The sequence below is a fragment of the Artemia franciscana genome, chromosome 5 (genome assembly GCF_032884065.1).
Source record: "Artemia franciscana chromosome 5, ASM3288406v1, whole genome shotgun sequence".
Taxonomy (NCBI): domain Eukaryota; kingdom Metazoa; phylum Arthropoda; class Branchiopoda; order Anostraca; family Artemiidae; genus Artemia; species Artemia franciscana.
In genome coordinates this window covers 19,373,976-19,397,607 of record NC_088867.1, presented here as the reverse complement: position 1 = coordinate 19,397,607, position 23,632 = coordinate 19,373,976, and the positions used below count along the sequence as shown (strand labels likewise).

General features: G+C 35.0%; 1 protein-coding gene across 1 annotated transcript in view; it reads left to right on the top strand.

The window, feature by feature from the left end:
* The first annotated feature begins 6,430 nt into the window (after positions 1-6,430).
* Positions 6,431-23,632, top strand: part of LOC136027058 (proton channel OtopLc-like) — a 428,472-nt gene continuing 411,270 nt past the window's right edge. The window contains exons 1-2 of the mRNA XM_065703987.1: positions 6,431-7,564; positions 15,929-16,066. Coding sequence (XP_065560059.1) covers positions 6,555-7,564; positions 15,929-16,066 — 1,148 coding nt within the window. The 5' untranslated portion in view covers positions 6,431-6,554. The remainder of the gene's footprint in view (positions 7,565-15,928; positions 16,067-23,632) is intronic.

Here is a 23,632-nt window from a genome sequence, read left to right as displayed (position 1 = left end):
AACGAACGAGTTTGACAGGCAAATGTGGAAACAAGGAGCACATTAATTTTAAGAATTACGGATTCATGAAGCTTTAGCATAGTAAAGATAATTTTGACGGTAGAAAAGGTAGAGGAAAAAGAAGCAAAAGATTGACTCTGACCCTAAATAAAAAAAAGCTCAATACTTATTTGAAAACATTGCCACAATTAGTTGCACCTATAGTAGCACTTTTATGCATCAGAGGATCTTCAAATAAGCTGCTAGAAACTATAAAGTAGATAAAGTTTTGAAGCTGAACAATTACTCATTTCTGAGATAAGCCACGTAAGTAATAAAAATATACTTTTTGTATACATAATAGCATCAACTTGTTTAAATATTTGACTTGGTAAGACAAATCCTTTTGGTCTAAACCTTTTAAACCCCTTTTATGCCAAAAAAAAGAACAAGTTTGGTTAACTGTTTTGGCTAATTTGTTACAAAACTTGCTGCAGCGTTAACAAGGTCAATTTTTTCTGTGAGTGGCAAAACCTTTATGGTCTAGACTTTTTAGAAAACTTCATTAATGTTAATGAGGCTCTGTGACTCTTGCACCATAATCTAAACTTACCTTCACAGATTTGGATGCCTCCCTCCTCTTTTGCATAGACAAATGGAGGCTTTCATCAATAATCTAATTGGTCTTGCTTCCACCATACGCTGAGTTTCTGTTTGCATATTGATTTGCGAAATATCAGCGTACTTGCAGTTTCTAGATAATTTCAGCATTTTGCTTTCAGACCGTTCAATATAAAAAAAAACTGCCAGTTGCGTTTAAATTGAAATGAAGAAGAGTACAAAACGTCAGCATGCATTTGGAAATTTATCAGTATTCTCTCCTAGATATGCACCGTTGAAGTTCACGCATTTACTTCCAGAAAATTGCAGGATCATCACTGGGCTGAAATTTTGAGACATCCCCTAAACTCTTTTCAATTTTTCAGCTCAAAACTCAGTAAACGTTGATATTTAGCGTAGGATATATCTACCATGGGGGGTGGTGTGATGGGATGGAATTCCATCAGGAATAATTATTATGTTTGAACAGTGGATTGAATGGGAAATCAAATGGTATATTTCTTTCTTTCTCATTTAATTTCTGCTCTACAATTATTCTTAACTGGATTTTGTTATAATAGTAAATAGTTCAGAAGAGACCATTGTAGTAAGTCTCACCAGTTTTCCTTTAAATTTACAACTCTGAAACTGAATTTCAATTTTATTATAAAACTAAATCCCAATCACAGTATTAAATATAGAAATATAGATGGCGAGAGCTAAAGAGAACCCCTAGGCTTGGGATTCTTACTATTTGACTATATACCACAAAACATTAGAAAATGTATAATGTAAAAAAAAAATTTCAAAAGACAATTCAATCATGTTCAAAATTTTAGAAGTTAAAGTCAGGTAAAATAAGATGGTGTTAGTATAAATCATTATGGTTCTGGAACAAAAGCTTAACGGCGCTTAGGTTGAATGTGAAAAGAAAATATGCAAGAGTAAAGTCTAAAGTCGTTACACTGATGAGCTTACTTTCAGGAACCAAAACCGTCATGATTTCCTGTATCTTTAAACTATTCTGCATAGACTTCCGAAGGACTTTAAGAGTATACATCTAAAAGTTTCATGTACATAGATCAACTACTTTCTTTGAAATATAAAAAAAGTTAACACAGAAAGTCATTGTTTGTCCCAGGCCACTCTGTGGTTTGTAAATAGTACAGAATAGGCCACCATACTTAGCACAAAAAACAAGCAAAACAACTAATATCAACAAGCCTGCTTTTCAGCCAATCTTTTCACCGAACAATCTTGGGTTAGGTTTCTGGGGCTGGCTCAAATTCCAATTCTTGAAAACCTCTGGAAGTTTTTTTCACCGAGCTCAACAGCTTTTTTGAAATACTGAAAAAAGGCTCTTCCAGAAACAGAAAGTGAAATCAAGGCATTTTGTCAAGGTGTATTGACTTAATTTGAACTTTTAGTAGGTAATTGCACAGTAATCTAAAGCAACCAATTGCTTGCCGCTCAAACTTCTTTAATATTCGAAAGAAAGTAGTTGAGCTGTATGAAAAAAACTTTTAAGAATCAGCTATTTATCAAATGCTGAAACCTTCTGAAATTTTTCTTCACCTGAGTCGTGTACTTTATTCTTCAATGTTAATAAAAATTGGTCCAGGAAGTATTTGTCTAATCAACTTTGCTTTGTTTGAAAAGTCATTCATTCATACATTCTACTTTTATTATTATTATTATTTATTGAAAACCCGTCTTTATTTAAAAAGAAGATGACGGAGCACTACAAAGAAAAAAAAAACCAAAGCGGAAGATCACTATGCAACTATAATAACGTATCTAGTGTTGAAGAAGTCAATTCCATGCATGATTTGAAATCCTTCGGCTGTGTTTGTCCATAAGTTTAACAACGGCTATAGTAGGATCTGTTATATGAAGACTATTGATGAACTTTGAACTACGTGTTTAAATTTTATAACTAAGCAGATTTTTTGCGAAATGGAAGAAAGTGGAGCAGATTTTTAACTTTTCTGCATATGTAAGAATCATCCAAAAGGGTGCAATGTTAAGGATGCGGGGGAGAGCAACAATGTTGTACAGCATTGCCAGATAATGGTGATTGAAGCGAAGCTTAGCAGAGACTATGGAAGCATATGAAACTGATATGCGGCGTTTGGTGCTCTCTGTTAGGAGACAACGAGTGTAAGAAATTGTATTTCTAATGGGAATACCAAAATAAACGATTTTGTCAGACCGGTGGATCTTTGAACTCCCAAAAACAATTTAATCAGGAAGTGGGCCTTTCCAGTTAAAAAGTACTATGTCGGACTTTTCAGCATTAAATTCAAGACCAGAATTTAAGTATTCTGCTTGCAGTTTTTGGAAAGTTTCAAAAATTTTGTCCAAAATTAGGTCGATGCTAAAAAGCCAATCAGCATAAGTAACTAAGGAGATATTGATGCCAGAAATAATGCAAGATAACTCACACTGGTCCTGAGATTCGAGAACATAATTGTTGAAATTAACAAGGCGAGGAAATGGCACCTTGCCTGGCTCCTCTCTTAACTGGTGCAGTTCTATCCAGTGGCTTTGCCATTTTGGCTTGCTTAAGAGGGATTTTAAGTTAGCATACGTATCCCTTTGAAGTCTGATGATTGCCAGATTTACTTCTCTTTTAGCAGCCCTTAATAGTATAAGAAGGTGGATCAGGAAGCCAAAGGGGTGATGAGCATCATGACTCGCTAAGACGAGTGAGCTACTTCTGCAAGCAGTATCTACCAGAGCACTTGCAACAACCGCAATGGCATTTTCACATCCAATACTATTCTGAAGGCCAAATTGGTGCAGAGGCGTTCTTCCACCTCTTTTATGAAGAGTATTTCATAAAACTTGCATAAACTAGTTGACATAATTACGGGTCTGAAAGAGGTGCATTGATTGGAGGTGTTTTGTTTTTTCGGAATAGAAGAAAGATCTCCCACACAGAACGCTGATGGAACCAAACACTTAGTATAAATCATCTGCAGTAGTAACGTGAGGTGTTCTAAAAGCGCATGACTACCATTGTTGATATGAAAAGCATGAATTACATCTATACATCGTGACAGCTTTGGCTTAAGGCTCATAATAGCATCAGCCACAGACATTACAAAACCTGTACAATCAGGTTTTATGTTGAAGGTGATAAAAATCACCTTCAACATATTTGTGTTAAAGTAGGGGTTTGGTGGAGATAATTCGGCCTCAGAGAAAGAATACTACTCATATGGAAGAGCATCAGCTGTGGAAAGATAAGTTTTAGGGATTCTTGGACGGAGTGTCGACCAAAGGAAACGAGGGTTATTGTTTTTTGCAGTCTATGTGATTACCTGCTGATATTTTCAGTTAACTTACCTAAATCCACATCAATACTGCCTACAAAATAATTCAGCCCATCAAATCAAAAATTTTCTTCTAGATATTCCAGTTTCTGCCAACAAATTCAATGCATGCATATTCTGGGCACTCCATGAACCCAATGGCTAAATGCATAGCCAAGATTAGCACCAGTATAAAAATTCACGCTCTTATTTTATTTGATGAGGGAGCACCCCTCCCCCTGAAAGAGCGGTTTAAAAATGTAAAAAATGTACTTTTTTACCGCAAAAAATCAAAACTCCATCGTTTATTGGTTTAAGTACGAGACTCGTCAGTCCAGTTTCTTAGACAGTGGCTCCAATACCACAATTTTAAGACTATAGTGCAAAACAGTGAGATTCTTCTGTTATAGAAATGAAACTGGTAAACTACCTTCGCCACCCTGATTTATATCGCCAAATCGTTAAATAGATGCAAATACCTTCGGTCCCTAAAAGTTCGTCATCAGTATACTAGCTAGCGTCTTTTCCGATGTGAATAACAAATAGCTCTCCCTTATGGTGACATACCAATATCTCTAATATCTTATGGCACTCCCAATTGTACTAAAGTGGTTCCTTTACCCTTTCTAATTGTGTTTAACAGAACATTATTAAACATTGACCAGTGTTTATAAGTTTGCAGATGATTTGACTATGCTTGACTTTTTTAAAACCACATTACTTATGATTGGACTGTCAATTCAGAAATTGAAAATACCAAGAAAATTACCATAAAGCTAAAAGATTAAGCTTACATTTAAGCAGATCAAAAAAGGAAAATGTCCAATTTCTAATAAATTAAGTAAGGTAATTTACGATTGAATTCCTTTGCCAACTTGAACGATTCCTTGTATTGATTCAGACTCTAAAACTGTTTACTGTTCCCATGATAGTTCTTATTTTAACTATACTTATCCTTTGCTGCATCCTGGGATCCTCAGAGACACGAGGTTAAAATTCAGAAATAATAAAAATGAGGTTTGCAGCATCTTACCTGACTTACGAAAAAGATTTGATAAAATTTAGCCAAATGTCACCCGAAGAAAAACGTCACCTTCTGACTATGGATTCCGGACTTAAATGCCTCAACTTTGAATATCGATAACTATTCTCCCCTTCTTCTAAATAAAAACTTCACCCATCCTAATACAAGAATTAAGGTCCAAAGAGCAAAAATTTAGGTATGGAATTTAACCCAATTATAACAATATAACGTAGTGGCACTTTTTTGTTCTTTTGCGTCCTTTTAATTGTGAATCTCAAAGTTTGCTCTAAGAAATGTGGATAACGACCTGTCTCTTTGCTGAGTTATAAAAGAAGACTGCGAAAATGAGTCTCTTACAAATTAATGAAAAACACTTTTCACAAACCGTTATAAAAGCGACGTCAAAACCTATAAAGAACATAACTTATTCTATATAAAATGACAGGAATACTTTCCCTTGAACTAACCGTTTATGCAAAGGCCTATAGGCAATATTCGGGACAAAAATCGCATCCCTGTTCCGCGATTTCAAAAGTATACATAATTAACATTAAATATTTGCAAGAAAATTTCAAGCAGATTCCAAATAAACATGGACTTTCATGAAGTAAAATATTAAAGTAATAGAGTTTAATGAAGTAATTTTAATGAAGTAAAAGTAAGGTTGTCGTTACCATTTCTGCTGGAAAACATCATATTAAGAGCGAAACTAAGTTTGGCATTAATGGTCTTAGTAGTCACATTGGTAGGCCTTGCGGTAAAAAAATAAGAGAAGAAAGTTCTTGGGATTTATTTGTTGAAATTTAACACCAATAGAAAATAAGTCCCGAGCCTACCACTACTGGTGCTGCTTTATATAATGTATATCTTTTCCGTGTGATTATCCATTCACAGTCGCAACCATGCTCTTTGGTTGCAACTATTTAGTCCTCTTGTTATTTCTTCATCTTGCTGCTGACAGTTACAGCAAAACTATTTGCTAATACTAATATAAATACTAACAAGTAACCGCAGCACCAAGCCGCCTGAGGCCAACACAGCTGCGTACGCTCCTCCTCCATCCTAATTTATTCAAAACCTCCCTCTTTACACCCTCCCAGGAACTTTCTATTTCCCTTAAACATTTCTTTACAACGTTGTCCCAACCCATCCGTAGAAAACCTGCTTTCCGCTTATACCTAGAAGGCTGGTCAAAAAGAGCAATCTTTGGTAATCTGCCATCCTACATCTGCAAAACGCGCCTTAACCATCTCAACCTTTCTCTCATTATGACCCGAGAAAGCGGGATTGAACCACAATTTTAAGTTTTACGTATCTAGGTGAATATCTTTTCATTATAGAAATTAAGTCATCAAGGTAGATATTTTAGATTCAGTATCCTTTTCGAGGGAGTGGTCAACCCCCTTATTCGCATAATACAAATTCCATGTGAAACCTTCCAAGTTTTCTCTTTTGTCGCTGCTGGTTAGTACTCTAGCGCTATCTTTATTTGCCATTAGTAGATGACTTTAAGGCTGCCATTCGCCATAAAATTTAAATAGCACTAACATTTTAAAGTAATTTGTGTCTAGATCTAGTTTTGATCCTGCAGTGTGACTAAGATGGTGTCGGAAGTAGCATTTTGAATAACCAAAATGTCTGATGAAAAAGAACTTGTGGATGTTGGTGTTGAGCTGGATAAACGTACTAAATCCAAAAATGATACTTTCTATGTTGATGTTGGCAAAGATATTGACATAGATATAAGTGTTTCAGAGACTATAACTGGATCTTCCATGTCAGGAAGTCCAATACAAAAGAAGCAGGATAGTAAAAGCTGTCCTAAAGGCACTAATAAACCAGTAGAAAAGCTAGAATCCCCTAAAGAAGTGTTAATTGGTGGAAATGGAAAGAAACTTAGTGGAATCTCTTCAACAAACAGCAGCCTTTCTCAAATACCAGTTCCCAAAAGCTTAAATAATATTAGTTCTTCCAGTAGTATCAAAACTGCTAAAACTATTGATTTGAAGGATATAAGCAACAAACCAAGTCCATCTCAAGGAACAAGGGATAGAAGCAACTCCTTTGCCTCATCTAAAGAATTGCCATCACCTGAAAGGAAATCAACAGGTTTTGAAAAATCAGAACTTAATGATGGAGGTGCTAAAAAGTCTATTTCTCTCCAGAAATTAGAAAAACCAAGCCTTCCATTGCCTTTAACTCCTGCTGTCTCTCCAACAAAGCTGTATGCCAGTGAAAAGGGCAAAGAAGTGTCTCCACTTAGCTCAGACCCTAATTATGACAAGCTAAAGTCACCTGATGATCTATTTCTAGTGTCTTGCCATGAAATCCAATCAAAAGTAAGTCCTGTACTTTCAATTCAGGGACCTGATATACAAAATCCACAAGATAATAGACCACCAACTCCAGAGTATTCTTTGCCTAGCAAACTCCAGAATAAACCCTCAAGTCCATTACCAAAAAAACATACTTACACAAGCCAATCCCCCAGCAACAAGACAAGTTCTGAGTTATATTTATTGTCCACTAAAAGAGATGTTGTGACCAACATACCAGGATCCCATTGGACCCCATTGAGAATGCTTCAAGAGCCCAAGCAAACATCACAGAGAAAAGATCCTACTACATTATTACCAGAAAAAAGGTAATAAATAGGTCTATATCCTTAGCTATTCATTTCAGTGCCATATTTAATTGTAAAAGAAATTCTCATAAAACTAATACTACAGTTTGTCATTGTCTAGAAAAGAGTAGGCCTATATAGTAGTACTAGACAAAATGCTGGTACTAGTCTATAGTTAGGCACATTCAAAAGGAAGCACTATAAAACTCTGAAAACAACTTTAGAAATCCTAAAATATTTACATAATACCTAAAAGTACTTCCCTTTTTTAACCCTCTTCTCTGATGTGGAAATTTATAGCCTAAATTATACATCACCCATGCATTATTCTGTTTCTTCATTGTGCCACCAGGACCAGATTTGAATCTTTGGTACCCCTAGGCCCAAGCAATTCTTTTTCAAGGAGACAGAGGTTTATTACCTTAATTCACAGCTTGGAGTGAAATAAGGACTTTGATCCTGTTGAATCACTCCTTATAATGACAGTGGCATACATGGTTGATTAAATTCTGGTGCATTCCAGTCAAATCGCCATGGTTTGTCACTTCACTCAGCATCCAGATGGCATTTGAATACATCTGTTGATTCAGCAGAAACAGTGTTCTCCTTGAGGCTGTTCCAGAGGTTCACAATCCAGTTCAAGAAGAAGCTGCATCTTGCTCCAGTCCTTGCATGAAGTTTGCAGATTTGTTTTGGGTGTCCTTGTGTTATGTGGAGGGGTCAATCTTCAGGAGCTTATTTTCTTGATTGGTAGAGAGGAGTTTGTGTGCCTGGATCATATCCCCACATTTCTACCTGTAGACTAAAGAGAGGGGAGGTTGAGTTCCCTCAGCCATTCACAGTAGGGCTTGTTTTCCATACTGGCAATCAGCTTAGTGGTCCTTTGTTGAATTTGCTCAAGCACTACCTTGTCCTTTTTGAATTGAGGGATGGCCAGGATGGTCTCCACCTCCAAACACAGTCTTACCAGTCCTTTTTAGAGCTTGGTGATTACATGTCTACTTCTGCTGGTAATGTTGTGTTTAATGATGCATAGGGCTCTGCTAGCATTCTCTGAGATCTTCTGTGAGTGGGAGCTGAATTTCAACTGGGAGTCTACAATAACTCCAAGGTCTCTCTCCTCCTGAACATGCTCCAGTATGTGGTGAATCCCAGGGGTTTGGGTCATTAGGTATTGTTGCTGGGGGTTATTGTGTCCAAAGTGTATGACCTTGCATTTTTCAGCATTGAATTCCAGCAACCATCTTTTGACCCAGGAGCACATATGGTTGAGATCAGTTTGTAGGGATTGATGGGCAGAAGGGGTATTGGCAGGACCTATGAGTTTCGAATCATCTGCATAGAGAGTGGTTTTGTTACTGGTGATAAGGGCCAGCTCATTTACATATATATTGAACAGCGTAGGGCCCAGGACACTGCCCTGGGGGACCCTGCTGGTGACTTTGACTTTATCAGAGAGTGCGTGACTGTTTGGTCCAGTGGTCACTTTCACTTGCTGTGTTCTGTCCCTCAGAAAATCCTCAATCCAACTGATCCACTTTTGGGATCAAAAGTGATCCACTCAATCCACTTTTGGGCTAAGAGACAGGGTGCATAGCCTGTGAATGAGGTAGCAGTGACAAACTTAGTCAAAAGGTTTGGCTAGATCCAGCAGGATTATATCCACTGGTACTCCTTTTTCTAGTAGGTCAGTTACAAGACTATAAGACTCAAGAAGCTTTGTATCCACTGATTTTGTAGAACAAAAACCATGCTGGCTGCTGCTGATGAGTGAATTAGCCTCAAGATGGTTAATGATGCATTTGTTGACAATTCTCTCCATGACCTTGCATGCCACACAGGTAAGGCTGATAGGTCTATAGTTTGCTGCTGAAGTTTTGCTACCCTTCTTATGAATTGGGATGACTATTGCCTTCTTCCAATCCCTTGGAAGCTTTCCTTGTGTTAGCAACAAGTTAAATAATTTTGGAGATTTTATAACAAAATCTCCAAAAATTTTGTATTAGTGGATGCCCTGAAAAGAAGGCAATTGATGTGTGGTGAGCCAAAGGTAATACAAGAGGTGATACTAAGCTCTCAGCTGCCATTCTTGGGATACATCTGACAGGTTAATGGCAGCTATGGAATTTCTGTGTTGTTGAAAATCACTTTTCTATGAATAGACGGTAGAGCAGCAAATTATACATGGCACTTTGACAATAAATCACATCAGTCCAGTTTTTGATAAGAAAAAAGAACACTCATTGTTTTTGGCCCTTTGTATTATGTACCCCTAGGCCCAGGTGTGGTGGGCTTATGTGTAAATCCTGGATTGTATGTCACCCTTTTGTTCAAAACAGATTTAACAGCAAAAAAACTCAATGAAATCAAGAAATGGAAAAATCCTTTAGTTATATATTTTTGGGCTATATTTTGCCCATTGGGAGGGGGAGGAAAGTGATGCGTTTTTAGGAGTGATGTAAGAAAGTATTTTAGGATTTTAAAATTGTTTTCAAAATTTCAGTTCAGTGTTTCCTTTTGAGTGGGTCTTACTGTAGTCCAATACCAAAATGTTTTTCATTTTCATAGAAAGTTGCGAAGTTTAGAAAACTGAAGTGTTAAGAAAAGTTTGAAGCTATTTTATTGGAAAAATAATGAATCTGTGTGAATACAACTTTCAGAAGTAGATTTGCAACCCAGGCAGATGTTTGAGGTTAAGCTCCTACATCCAAACAATCTCTATTTGTAATGCTTTGAAAGATTCTGTGAAGATTTTTCTGCTTATAATGAATTTGAAATTCTGTTAGGTGTGCTGTGTTTGTCCTGATTTTGAACTCTTTTTTTAAGTTAAGTGTTTTTCCTAGAATTTCTGGTTTTGGGAAAACAGTTCTAAAGATTAGACCCAGATTGTAAGCCAAATTTGAGTTGTTGATTTGGATTTATTTTTTTTTATAGCCTACTAATTTTTCATTAACATTTATTTTTTTAATGCAAAAAACAACAATAGCATAACTAGTGTGTTAATATATACAGGCCTAGGATTATATCAAGGCAATAGAGGGAGGTCTGGGATACAGTTAAACTAGCAGCAACTTTTGGCATTTTTGTCTTATAGCCACCACACTCAAGATCTTGTACTGCAAACATGAGACAATAACCAGTCTTCATAGTCTTTATAACAGTCAATATTAGCTTCAACTCAATGGGAAACTACATTGTAGCCATATTTTAATTGAATATTTAGTTGGTATTTTGGTTAGGTTAGTTTAGGTTATGTATTTAATATAATACAGTCTGCGTGGCCCCCCTTCCATAATTTTTTGTTTTAGTTTTCATAATTTTGTTAATGTAGTATTATATTTTCATCATATTTTGTTTTATTTCATCAGCAATCAACAAAGTTCACTTCTCAACAGAACTTGAGTGTAGTGGCTATACCACTTTAAAAATACCACTTTACTATTAGAAAATTTCTGTTACAAAAGTTAAGTTCCTTTTCACAGAATATATTAAATTGTATGAGTGGACAAACAGAAGATCTAAATTAAATGGAAGGTAATAGGAGTTTTGCCTTCATCATCAAGATTTAAAAAGTTTTGTTGGGAAATCTCTGATTTTGGTATTTTCACTAAAAAAACACAAGAATTTCCATCCTCAATATTTTAAAAGTACACCCCCCCCCATTCGTTGCATTTTTATGGATTAATGCCCTTGTAGACAAGTAGTGGATGGACAAGATTGAAGACACACTTGCAAAAACAATCTTCAAATTTCTTCAAACAAGCAGAATTGTTACAGCACAGTTACAAGACAATTACATGCAGAATTGGGTATCATATTATCAGAAATATTCTTAAAAAGGGTTTTTTGCAAACTTTATTGCAAATCTTGCAAACAGTTGAAAACAGGAAGGCATAGATAATTAAAATGAAGTAATTAAAAGTTTATTGCTTATTGTTGCTCTTAGTCATAATTAAGAGTTTGGTTAACTCTAGGCTATATTATCATGGTAAAATAAGACGGCATATTTGATATTTTTATAATCTACATTAGAGTAACATTTTGAAATTTTTCATAAAAATAGTGCTTTCGTCTAGAATTTAAGTTAGAAAAAATTAATTAAATAATTTGGTTTATCTGAATAATACTGTTCAATTTGGCATTGGGCCAACCTATCTACCTATTACTAACTAAATTAAATGAATACAGTATAGTCCCTGATTATTTATAGTCCTTTATTATCCTTTATTATATTCCAATATAGTCCTTTATTATTTATATTTACAGCATTGCTGTGAAGATTTGGGCTCAGTGCCCTTTTTGCATGTTTCAGATACCCGCTGCCCAAGAAAACTTTCGAATATTCCCTTTTTCAAATAGAAAAGAAAAGAACTTTCTCTGAATAAATCTGAATTTAAAAATTACATTTGGCCAGTTTATTTTTACTTGCCCCAGGCTTTAACTGGATAATTTTTTACTTCCTCCATCCCCCCTCCTTGTCCTAATCCAATCCTACCTTGTTGTAATGTAAATATTCATTGCATTTATTGACTAAAAGTAACCTGACAATATTTTCCGTAGTTGAAGAATTTTATATCACTTTTTTACACACATATATTTATTGCATTTATTGACAAAAAGTAATCTGACAATATTTTCTGTAGTAGAAATACAGATTTAATAACGTCATGCTTCAAAATGTATAAAAAGAAGTATATCTTGTCTCAACAGTTTTTTTGGAAGTTTCTCTGATCAGTAGGTTTGACATTAAAACTTGAAGTAATTAGCATGAAATAGGTCAAAGACAAGCCTAGCCAGCCAAAAACTTGGTAAATAGCCTACTGTGTCACTAACAACGTCTATAAAAATTTTCTCAAAGTTTGTACCATAATGCTTGTCTTACGAGTTTGAGTATTTCCTTTTTTCGATTTCATGGCATATTAGATGGCCTTTTTTTTTGATAAAGCTAGATAAAGTTCAGCTTATTTCTCAGTACATGAAGTTGAGTAAGTCACATCCAGAAAACAGTTTTGTTACCTTGGCAGGCAACTTTGTTAAGGTCGTGGAAGCCCTGCGTATGAGTAAAGAACAGATGTTTTTGCTAAAAAAGATCTATTTCTTTTTCCAAATTTTTTCTAAAATATATTTTAAGTCATCTCACCCTTACCAAATTTTTGTTTTGCTAAGCTTGCCTTTATGTAATTTCAGTGATAATTTACTATCACGTTTAGAATTTTCAATGGGAACATCAAAATCTTTGTATTATATATATATATATATATATATATATATATATATATATATATATATATATATATATATATATATATATATATATATATATATATACAGCATTATTGTTGGGAGAGGGGCAACAGGGGGTCCACATTAGGAGAGTCAAAGGGCTTGGGCTATCCTTAAGGGGAGAGCAGTGATGGTTCTGCCCTCTTCAGTTTGCTTATACTTACACTAAGTATTATTAGTATTATTTTGTAAGTATTATAGTAACTAGGTAACTTACTGCGAACTCTGCCCTCTGCTTTATTTTGATAAAAATGAAATTCAAAAAATTACGAAATGATTACAGATGTTGGAATATTTATTTGAAATTTACGCCCCCGGCGCGTCCCCCTTCCTCTAAAACCACCTCTGGGGAAACGGTGTTGGAAAACTTGTGAAAAAACAAGCCTAAATGTGATTCAAATATGTCTGTAAACTCTGATTATTCTGTTCCAAATTTCCTTCCGTTCGTCTGACGGAAAATCCAGTCTCTTTGATGAAAGGGACCCTCACAAACATGAGCCAAAGCTGAGGCTGGACCATTAATTGGATCATGTTAATTAATTAATTGGGTCAATGCTGAGTTGCTTTCACTGTTAAGATCATCTTCACTTTCTGTTATTGTGTAACTATAAGAAGACGTAGATGGGACTCGAATCCCATTTCAATACCTTTTTCTTGTAGCTCCTTTCCATTGTTTTTTTTTCTGTTGGTTCCTAGCTGAAGAAAGAAAGTAAGGAGCTCTGCTCTTTCTTGGTTTTATTTGCCTGGTATAATGAAATAAAATTGATACAAATTATATTTTAGTAACGATATAAAACACATCAAAGTTGAGAGCTGGACAAAGCTGTTTTTATGGAAGTGTTAAAAAGTTTGGCCATCTTACATCGCTGAACCTATGGGGGCACTTATTCTGAATTAATAATCTCCAGAATGTGTAGCAGACCTGCTGTCCCAATCTTGGGAACCTTTTGTTCATGCGCTCTTTTTGCTGATAGGGGAGGGGGTGTACCAAGCGGCCAAAAAGTAAAGATAGTCTGTTCCTTCCCTAAGTCTTCAATAGGACATTTCATCGTTCAATAGTACATTTGATTGTTATCAAGCAATAACAAAGAAAAGTTAATATTTAGCAAAGATGCTCCTTAGTTAATTTCAAAAATATTCCACAGTATGTAAATAAACAATGCATATGCATCAAACATATATAAATTAAGTAGTGGACTCACCTTTTAATGCAGAGAATCGCTGCAAACGACAGTGTACTGTAAACAAGCTTTCGGGTGGGTGATGGTGAGTTTAATAAGATTGGCTTTTTTTCCATATTTACCTTTAAAATTGAAGTGCATATCCCCCTCTGCTTTCTTCAACTCCCGCGTCCATCACAGTAGACTAAATCCCGCATTTGACTTACGCACCATTCCACTAACCCCATACTTCGTGTCATTCAGTTGCATGTGATTTGAAAATGGTGTCTTAGCAAATCAAAAACTACACCATTTAAATTGCTATTGTTGAAACCATATACAGGGAAATTAAAATCTCCCTCATTGAACAACAAGAAAAACTCACTTTTTTGCATGGGAAGCAGTGATATATCCTCGTATTTTTCATCGTTGCTATTGAGGCACTGGAGCATCACAGAGAGCTGTTTAAGGACTCACAAAAGATAATTCTTATATCATATATATATATATATATATATATATATATATATATATATATATATATATATATATATATATATATATATATATATATATATATATATATATATATGTAATATATATATATATATGTATATATATATATATATATATATATATATATATATATATATATATATATATATATATATATATATATATATATATATATATATATATATACATATAGGCAGTTCACAAAGTGCAACATGGTGTGCTAAAAGGCTTGTCCAGACGCATAGACATCATAGAGAGCTAATGATGAGCTCATTTATAAACTAATATTAATTTTTAATTGCTCTTTATAAGCTTGACTGAATACAGCAATCATAAAGTGCCACATGAAACCCAAAGTGCAATTTTGTTTGTTTTTCCATTTTTGTAGTAAATACATTCCTCATTTGCTTGGTAAAAGCTGGCTATTCTGACTATTTATCGTTTTCCCCCATTTACTTGGGTCTTTGATCCTCGTACGCGTGTCATTGTGCTTTTACATTTCCGTTTTTTTTCGTTTTATTTTGTGCTTCTTTAATTTTTGTTGTCTTTATAATGAAGTTTTTAGGATGAAAAAAAATGTCTGTTGCTCTGAAACAGAATAGTTTTTAAATCGGAACTGTCAATCCTTTGTTCTTTGATAAATATTTTCCAGTCGGTTCAGCAGAACCTTTTTTGGGGTGGGGTAGGACTGTTGGGAATAGATTCACCTTTGTTGTATCTAAGTAGGGTTTACATTAATATTTTGATTTAATGTAGCAACGCAAGACTAAAAGCTTTAAACCAGAATAATCTTTCTTCCTGAATTGGAATTGATTGTGGTGTATAATTTTATGTACTTTTTTTTTTTTTGAGAGAGAGATGGGTTTATTAATATAAATAACACAACAAAACAAGTACTGACCCTAAATGTTTTTTTCCTGTTTATGGATCAGCTAGATTGGGTTTCAAATCCGAAAATAATAGTAAATAGGTTCCATCGTAATTAAAGAGCTATTCTATCTGTAGAATATAAGTACTTTGAAACTGGTTTTGAATTTGAGGATTCTCTCGAGGATTCTCTATAAATAATGCTAATATAGATTATAGTGTTTAAGAGGCTTACATGAAAAAATTGGCTTCCTTCCCCCCTAAAATGCAAAAAAAAACTTCCAGAATCAGTGACATTGATGACCAAGCTAATTTCTAGTTTTTAGATTTTGATTGGCATGGCTTCTAATATTTTTCTTTTGGCAAATGTATCGTGCAGCAGTTCCCCATGGACACCCAGGGTCATTCCTGTGTTTTCAATGTTTCCACGAAAAATGTAAGAAGAAATAATGGTTGTCAAAGCTGCTTGAATTTGCAATTTAGTTTGGTGTATTAAACGCAATCTTTTATTGTGGCTGGTGTTTTTCCTTTCTTTTAAGTTTAATTATTTATTTTATAGGCTATATCAAGATGAGAAGCCATTAAATGATTCAATTACTAGCGATGGGGGCCGCGGTCAGCCATCAAAAATATATGAACCGAATATTGCATCTCCTGTATCACAATACCAGGAGCAAGAGGAACAATCTAGAACAAGGTTTGTATGGTGTTTTTGTTATTGTGTTTTTGCAAAGTCAGGTTTGATTCTCTTGAGAGCCGCTTTCACTGATGTGTCACGTTCACTGTGAAAGCCGTTGACTGGTGTTGTTAAACTGTAGGCAATATACTAATCGATTCTCCCTTTCCCCCTGAATTTATATTAATACTTGAAGGATGAATATCAGCACATTTTACTTACCACACTTTCAAATTTTACTGAAGCAAAATAGGCCATTATCAAACAACTTTCACCTGGTGGTGGAAGAGGGAGGGGGAGGGGGTCCAGACCTATGCCTTTCTGGAAATGTTCAAGCTTCTGAAATTTCCATATAGTTTCTTAAATTTTTGCTGCGGATCCTTACTTTTTGATTCTTGAAGTTATGCCCCTCCCCCAACAAAAAAAATTCTAAGACCATTTTCAAACTAAGTGTATATGCAACTATGTATGGATAGTTGCTTCTCGTTATTTCAATGTTATAACCGCTATCAGCGATATTAAATGTCCTAATGATTTGGGTAGACTTCTTTCTTTTATCGTTCTCAAGTTAGATCTGCTTCGAAGATTTAATATGACATTTCAATATCACTCCAATTAGATTTATCTGACTTTAACAACAAGTAGTAAATTATTTCAATAGTAGATTAAAGTAAAAATTTTATATTTGTACAGACGGAATAATTATGGACAGATGGTTTTTTTTTGGAGTATACGGTGATTTGACTAGTGTCTGGTTTGGTTGCTGTCTAATAAAAATAAAGTATAGGTGAAGTCTAACGTCTATATTTTAATTTGTTTTTAAAGTTGGCGTAACTGACAATTGTTTAAAAAACAGGGAACAAATGGGGAGATTTTCTAGGATTAATTTAAAGTGCCCTACCGGGGAAGTTTGAAAATTTAGGCCCAATAATGTACTTTCTTTTGGGCCCCCTTCCTAAATAAATTCTCCAGTACCAGTGCATGCATTGTTGTGTAGGATTGAGATCGTTATTATTACCTAATTTTAAATCAGTGTTTTATCTGCTCAAATAATGACAACTACTTTGATGCTGAAAGAGGAAAGAGACAAAGTTTATCAATAAAGGAATTTTATTTAATTAGGTTGAACCAATTTTTATAGATGTTTGAAGTATCACTCGTATCTACTCTAACGTAGATGAATATAAATATTTCTTAATGCTTCTGGTAGCTCAGTTCAGGAATGTACTTCTAATACAGGAATGTATTACTACATTAATACAGGAATGTATAAATATTTCTTAATGCTTCTGGTAACTCAGTTCAGGCATTCAGGAATGAGCCAAGATATATCAGGAGTTTCAAAAGGGTTGTGAAAACTACAAACCTTCTCAATAAGGGCCTATGCTTTCACAACAACATACGAAGCTTTTTTTTATTTGTCACTCTCATCTGTTATTGAAATATTATAATACTAAGGACTACTGTGTGAACTGATCATACCATGTTTTAGTTGACATGCAAAATTGCATCTAAACTAAAGGGCTCAATTTTGGTCAGATAGGTTCAGAAGCCTAGATCTCGAATTTCTTCAATTCATCAATTCGTTTCCATTGCACCAGGGGCGGATCTAGGAGGATCATAGGGGGCAAGTGCCCCGGCCGGCATGTCCAGGGGCAAAACAAGTTCAAATTGTAATTTTTTAGGGCGAAAATTGTAATATTTACAGCATTGATGATGCGGCAGGGGACAGCAAAGTCTACATTACCCTACATTAACCTAATTTCACTTCTCAAGTGTGGTTGGGATAACTAACAGGTACCCTCATCTGTTACTGGAAAGCTGTAATCCTTATCATCTGAACTGGTTGTGTAATGTTTTAGTGCCGCGCAAAATTACACCTACAACTAAACTCCTAATTTTAGTCCGCTAAGTTCAGAAGCTTACATCCTAAATTTTATTTTTTATTCTTAATGTACTTCATAAACTTAAAATTTAAATTTGGAATCTACTTGGAAGGAAGAGAAAGCTTAAATCGGGCTATTTTTTAATTCAACCAATAAGAAGAGCTAAAGCAGACCTGGAAATGGTAGGAACCATTTTGCTTACCAGAAATGGTAAGCAAATCTTTCTTGAGGGCTTTATAGCTCCCTTTTGAGCTGTTAATTAAAAAGGTTCTAAGCTTTAAGACATGTTTTAAATAACATAAACGGTTGAAACACAAAACGACTTTTGGCTGAAATTATCGACTTGTTGTTGAGAACAAAGAAGACATGTTAAGGCATTTAAGCAGAAGCGATCAAATGGCTTTATTTCTAGCATATAACAGGAAGAAGGCTTTAATTACATTGTTTAGTCCTGTGTGACAGTTTCTGGAAACCATCATTTTATTCTTATGCGCGTAATTGCAAAGCTTATAACAGAGAGGAGAGCTTCTACACAGGATCCGAAAAACACAATAGCACAAATTCGGGTGCTTCGACTGTTTTTGATGTCCTAATAAAGAAAATTTTTTATAGCTGTTATAGAACCCACTTGTACTAGTTGGACTGTTCCGAATATCTTGAAAAAGTATTTCAGGAACTCGAAAAAGTGTAGCAACAAGTTTAGGGGGTTTTAACCCCTCCCCCTGCATACAAATATGTAACCATATACATGTACTTGCTCCCTCACATCATGTATACTAAATGGTTAGACCTTTACCCCCCGGTGCTTGACCACCGGAACATACTCCCCCCTGTGGAAAATACCTCCTGTGGAAAATAATTCCCCCCACCGGAGGAAATACCCCTCCTCCCCCTGGAAAATAGCCCCTGTGGAAAATCCCCCCTTCATGGAAATTAAGGCTTTCCAAATTTGAAGATATTGCTGGAGTTTTTTTTAGGGACAAGGAGCTTTCGTACTTATGTATTATACACCATTCACTCAAGTTTACGTTGTGTGTAACTCGATAACAAACCGGTTTCTTCGTTAATTTCTTTCAGCTTAGCGCGAATCAAGACCGAGGCAAGTGACAGAATAGATTCGAAATATAAAATTTGGGCTATATGTTTGCACATAAGGGGGGGGGGGGTAGAGTTTTTGAACAGTTTGAAGTCAGAACACAATTTTTACTTAATAATATGCAGAATAATTGTACCTTTTGCATGCAGACCCGCTATACTTGACCCATCCTCCTCCCTAATGTGGAAATATATGGCTCAAATCTGTTTCTAAAGTAAAGAAGAAACTGGTTTGTTCTCGAGTTTTACACATTGTAAACTCGAGTGAGTTACATAATGCACAAGTACCAGAATGTCTCATTGAGAGAGAGAGCTAGATTTCCCGATATTATTTGAAGTTTTTTCAACTGAAAGTAAGGAGCAACATCACACCTTATGAACGAACAGAAATCGCTACGTATATGAAAGGGTTGCCTCCTCCACAAAACCACGCTCTTTACGCTAAAGTAAAGATCAAGGTCTTGTGGAAGGGGAAACTCCTTTCATTTACTTTATAGTTTCTGTTCATTTTCTGTTTTGATGTTTCTCCTTACTTTCAGTTGGAAAAACTTGTTTATTTAAATTTAATTTCTGATCGTTTTCAAATAATACCGGAAAATCCGGCTCTCTCCATGAAAAATTCTGGTACTTGTGTATTATACGCCACCCGCTCAAGTTTACGATGAGTAAAACTCGGGAAAAAACCGGTTTTTTCATTAGTTTCTTCTTTACTTTATAAACAAATTTGGGCTATATATTTGCACATTAGGGGTGGGGGGAATAAAGTATAGCGGGTCGGCTTGCAAAATACGTTAGGTACAATTGTTCTGCATATTATGAAGTAAGAATTGTTTTCTGACTTCAAACTGTTCAAATACCCACCCCCCTCATGTGCAAATATATAGTCCAAGTTAAATATTTTCCATCTATTCTGTCACTTGTCTTTTTTTTTTTGTCTCACGCTAAGCTGAAAGAAACTGATAAAGAAAACAATTTGTTCACGGGTTTTACACAGCGTAAACTTGACTGATCGGTGTATAATACCCATTTACCAAAATTCCTTCCCCTTACGGAAAATAGAAAAAACAAAGCTCAAATAAAATTCTCAAATTTGGAAAGCCTAATTTCCCAGGGGGGGGGGTATTTGCCGGGGGGTGAATTTGTCGGTGGAGGGGGGGGGGGGGGTAAACGCCGACCACCACTAAAATCATTGCAGAATTGTGATTTCAGTAAGTTTTAACGTGTTCACATTTCTGAAAAAATGTATCTTTAAAGCCTTTGTTTAAAATCGGCCATTTGCTTGATTCAGCACTCGTATCCCTGGGAATCTGCAAGTAATGTTCTCGGACGGTGGTCTTTCTGGAGTGATTCACTGTTCTGATCAACATGGTTATCTTGAAACTTCGACCCAATGTCCAGTTTCACCATGATGGTGCCTTGGATGCACAAAGGAGGGTTGGATGCTCTCTAATTGAATTTGTCACTTAAAAAAAGGCAGTATATATCATATCAAATGAACCCTACTTAGACTTTCAACAATAATTTTTCTAAACACTAATACTTGAAAAAATACATGGAGAAACATTCCTGTTTTTTCCAGTTTTTTTTTTTTTGTGTAGGCTATTTCTGTTTCTCAACATGGCGATCAGATGGAGGACAAACCTGCATGTTTTGTAGCCGATTTTTCTTTTTCTTATTTCAGTTTTTTGGCCTGATTTATCGTTGCTAGAGAGTAATTTGTTTTCTATGTCGAGGTAAGAGTTCTTTCTAATTTCCTTTCTCATCTCTGTGAATGGACTCTCTTGAACCCATCGTCGTAAATAAAATTATAGAACGGAACACTTTTTTTTGTGGTACTGGAAAATTGGATTGTTTTCAAAATTGAATAAAGAATAGAGAGCTATCTTTTATAAAAAAAGATATTTTATAAAAAAAGATTTTTTCTTTTTTTAGTTTATAAAGATCTTTTATAAAAAAGATTTTTTTTTATATAAAAAAGATTTCCTGATGACTGTAAATAGTGAAAATGAAACTTACAACAAAGAAAAGTTATTGCTTCCCCGTTAATGCAATATGTTTCTACAAAACTAGCTCAAATACAGTGACTCATATAATATGTACCTTTATAGGTAAAATCCAAAAAAACTAGCACTTTACTGGAACCACAGAACTTCCCCCAAAAAACGTATGTTCACTTGTGAATAAGATTTCTTGACTAGCTTATACACAATAAAACTTATTTACGATTTTGATAATTTTTGGTATACAAATTCAGAAAATACTGCCTTTTCTGTGACAATCAGTATATCATTCATGGACATAACCGCTTACATAGTCATTTGGAAAAAAATAAGTATAATTTGAAAAAAAATCTATCACGTATTATTTACTGACCTTCGATGATGAAGTATAAGCATTTTCTAATTTTTTTTCATTGTTTTTGCTTGCCCGTCTCAGGGTGTTTTTGCTTACCCTGAGTTAGCCTACTTTATTACTTTCTTTTTTTCTGGCCTCCCACGTTGATTTTTTCGTCACGTTGATGAGTCTTATTTTTTTTATTTGTCTCCAACAATAGAAACACATTTTTCATTTTCATTGAGATACATCATTATTGTGCTGTACTAAGCCGAGTTTATAAATTCATTCATTGTTGTATTCTCAAATCACAGTAAATAGGTAGATACATATATACAGTAGAACCATTCCTTATCTCAACAATTATTCAATTCCGGGCAGAGATGCAAGCGCTCTGGAGAACGTTAAAACATCAGCGACATTAGGTTCTTTCACGGGTAGACAAGTCAGATTTCTCTTGAACACGAAATTTGGCAGCACCTTTGTAACGCTAAATTTTAAAAGAATCTAATTCTGAATTAATTTGCTCCAATACATATATAAAAATCGGTAATTAGTAATGTAATGTTATTATTGGATGTTTTTAGAAATTGCAAGTAGGTCTCGAAGTCTCGAGTTGGCTTCAAAGGTTTGTTGAGAAAGTTTTTGCCAAAATACATGTTCAAGGGTTCTCATTTGATCTGCCATCAGTGGTCCAATGGACGAGGACACCTAGTAAGGGGCTCCACACTAGTCAGGCACCAGACTGACTTGGTGCAGAATCATGCTTGCCAGGCATCAGAATCAACGAGATAATACTGTGGTAAGGTCAGAGGCATGCAAGTCAATTATATCTGCTACAAACAGTGAATATGCCTTTTTCAGATGAAGAAATTGCATTATGTACAATCGTTCATTCTTTTAACGTCAATGGTTTCAGAAAGGAATGTCGTTCGTTGAGAGAAGAGATATTCTCTATGAATAAGTCATTTTTTCAAATTCAATAATTCGGATTTTGAACTTCGGGTTGAATGAATAAGCCTTTGTTGTGTGAAAGATCTTGCTTATTGCCAAGTGTCATTTCTATCTAAAAGGATCTTTTTGCGAAAATCATTGTTCAAATTTGGTTGTACAAATATGATCTCATTAAAAGGTAGTTGTGGAAAAACTAATATTTCATGATCCTCAAATTTGCTGCGGTTTTCAGCTTATTAGCTTGCTAGTGCGCGGTTGTATTTAGCCAGTGCTTCGACATGCACTTATATTTCCACTTGGGTGTGAACCATCAAGTATTAGAACTGTATAGTACTTGATTATGTGTTATTGAACTGAAAATGTGCTTAAGGACTGCTGGTTTTTTAGTCCATGGTATGGTGCTTAAGCAGCACTCTTCTCAAAGAACAGCTTGAGTACTCACAGAAAAGCTTCAAAGTCTGGGTTTTTTCGTCTTATTGTTTCCAGTGCTTAATAATGGGGTATATATGCGAGTAGTGAAGTTGAATTTAAAATTAGCACGGGAAACTTTGAGTCACTAAACGTAGAATAGACCATTAAACACAGTATACCAGTGTAGACCACTTCTGAGTAATGAGCCCAAATTCATCGAAGTTTTATTTTGTATCCTCCCCGGTTCCTGTTTAGATCTGGGTATGAGCCACAGCTCACGAAGCAAAACAATTTGTGTACGTGCCTGAGATAGCGTATAGCATTGCTTTTGGATGAAACTGTTATCAAAGTACGAAAAGAAATTAATTAAGATCTTTTAACATTACAAGAAAAAAGACATAACAGATAAATGACTTTGGACTCCTTAAAGCAGGACCTTTGACATCTGTCGCTTTGAGACGTTTGTAAGTTATTTGTAAGTTAGAAGAGACCCGGCTCAGTAGTAGGCTAACCGAAACTCTAGAAAACGAAATTTTGATACCAATAGATATATACAGAGAATCGGCATATTATACTGATTTCAAAAATACAAATTTCATTAAGTTTAGTCTTAAACATCAAAGGCTAAGTTCCTTAGAAACATTTGCCTGATTTTCGAAAAAAAGAGGAATACCCCCTAAAAGTTATATAATATTAATGAAAATCACAACATCAGATTCAGCGTATCAGAAAACCCTACCCAAGAGGTTTTAAGCTCCTATCTGCAAAAAAGTGGAATTTTGTCATTTTTGCCAGAAAGAAAGATCACGGATGCGTTTTTTTTGTTTTCTTTTTCAGTGGTAATCATATCGACCCAGTGGTCCTACAATATAGGCTAGTGAAAGGAGAAGGCTCATTCCAATGGAAA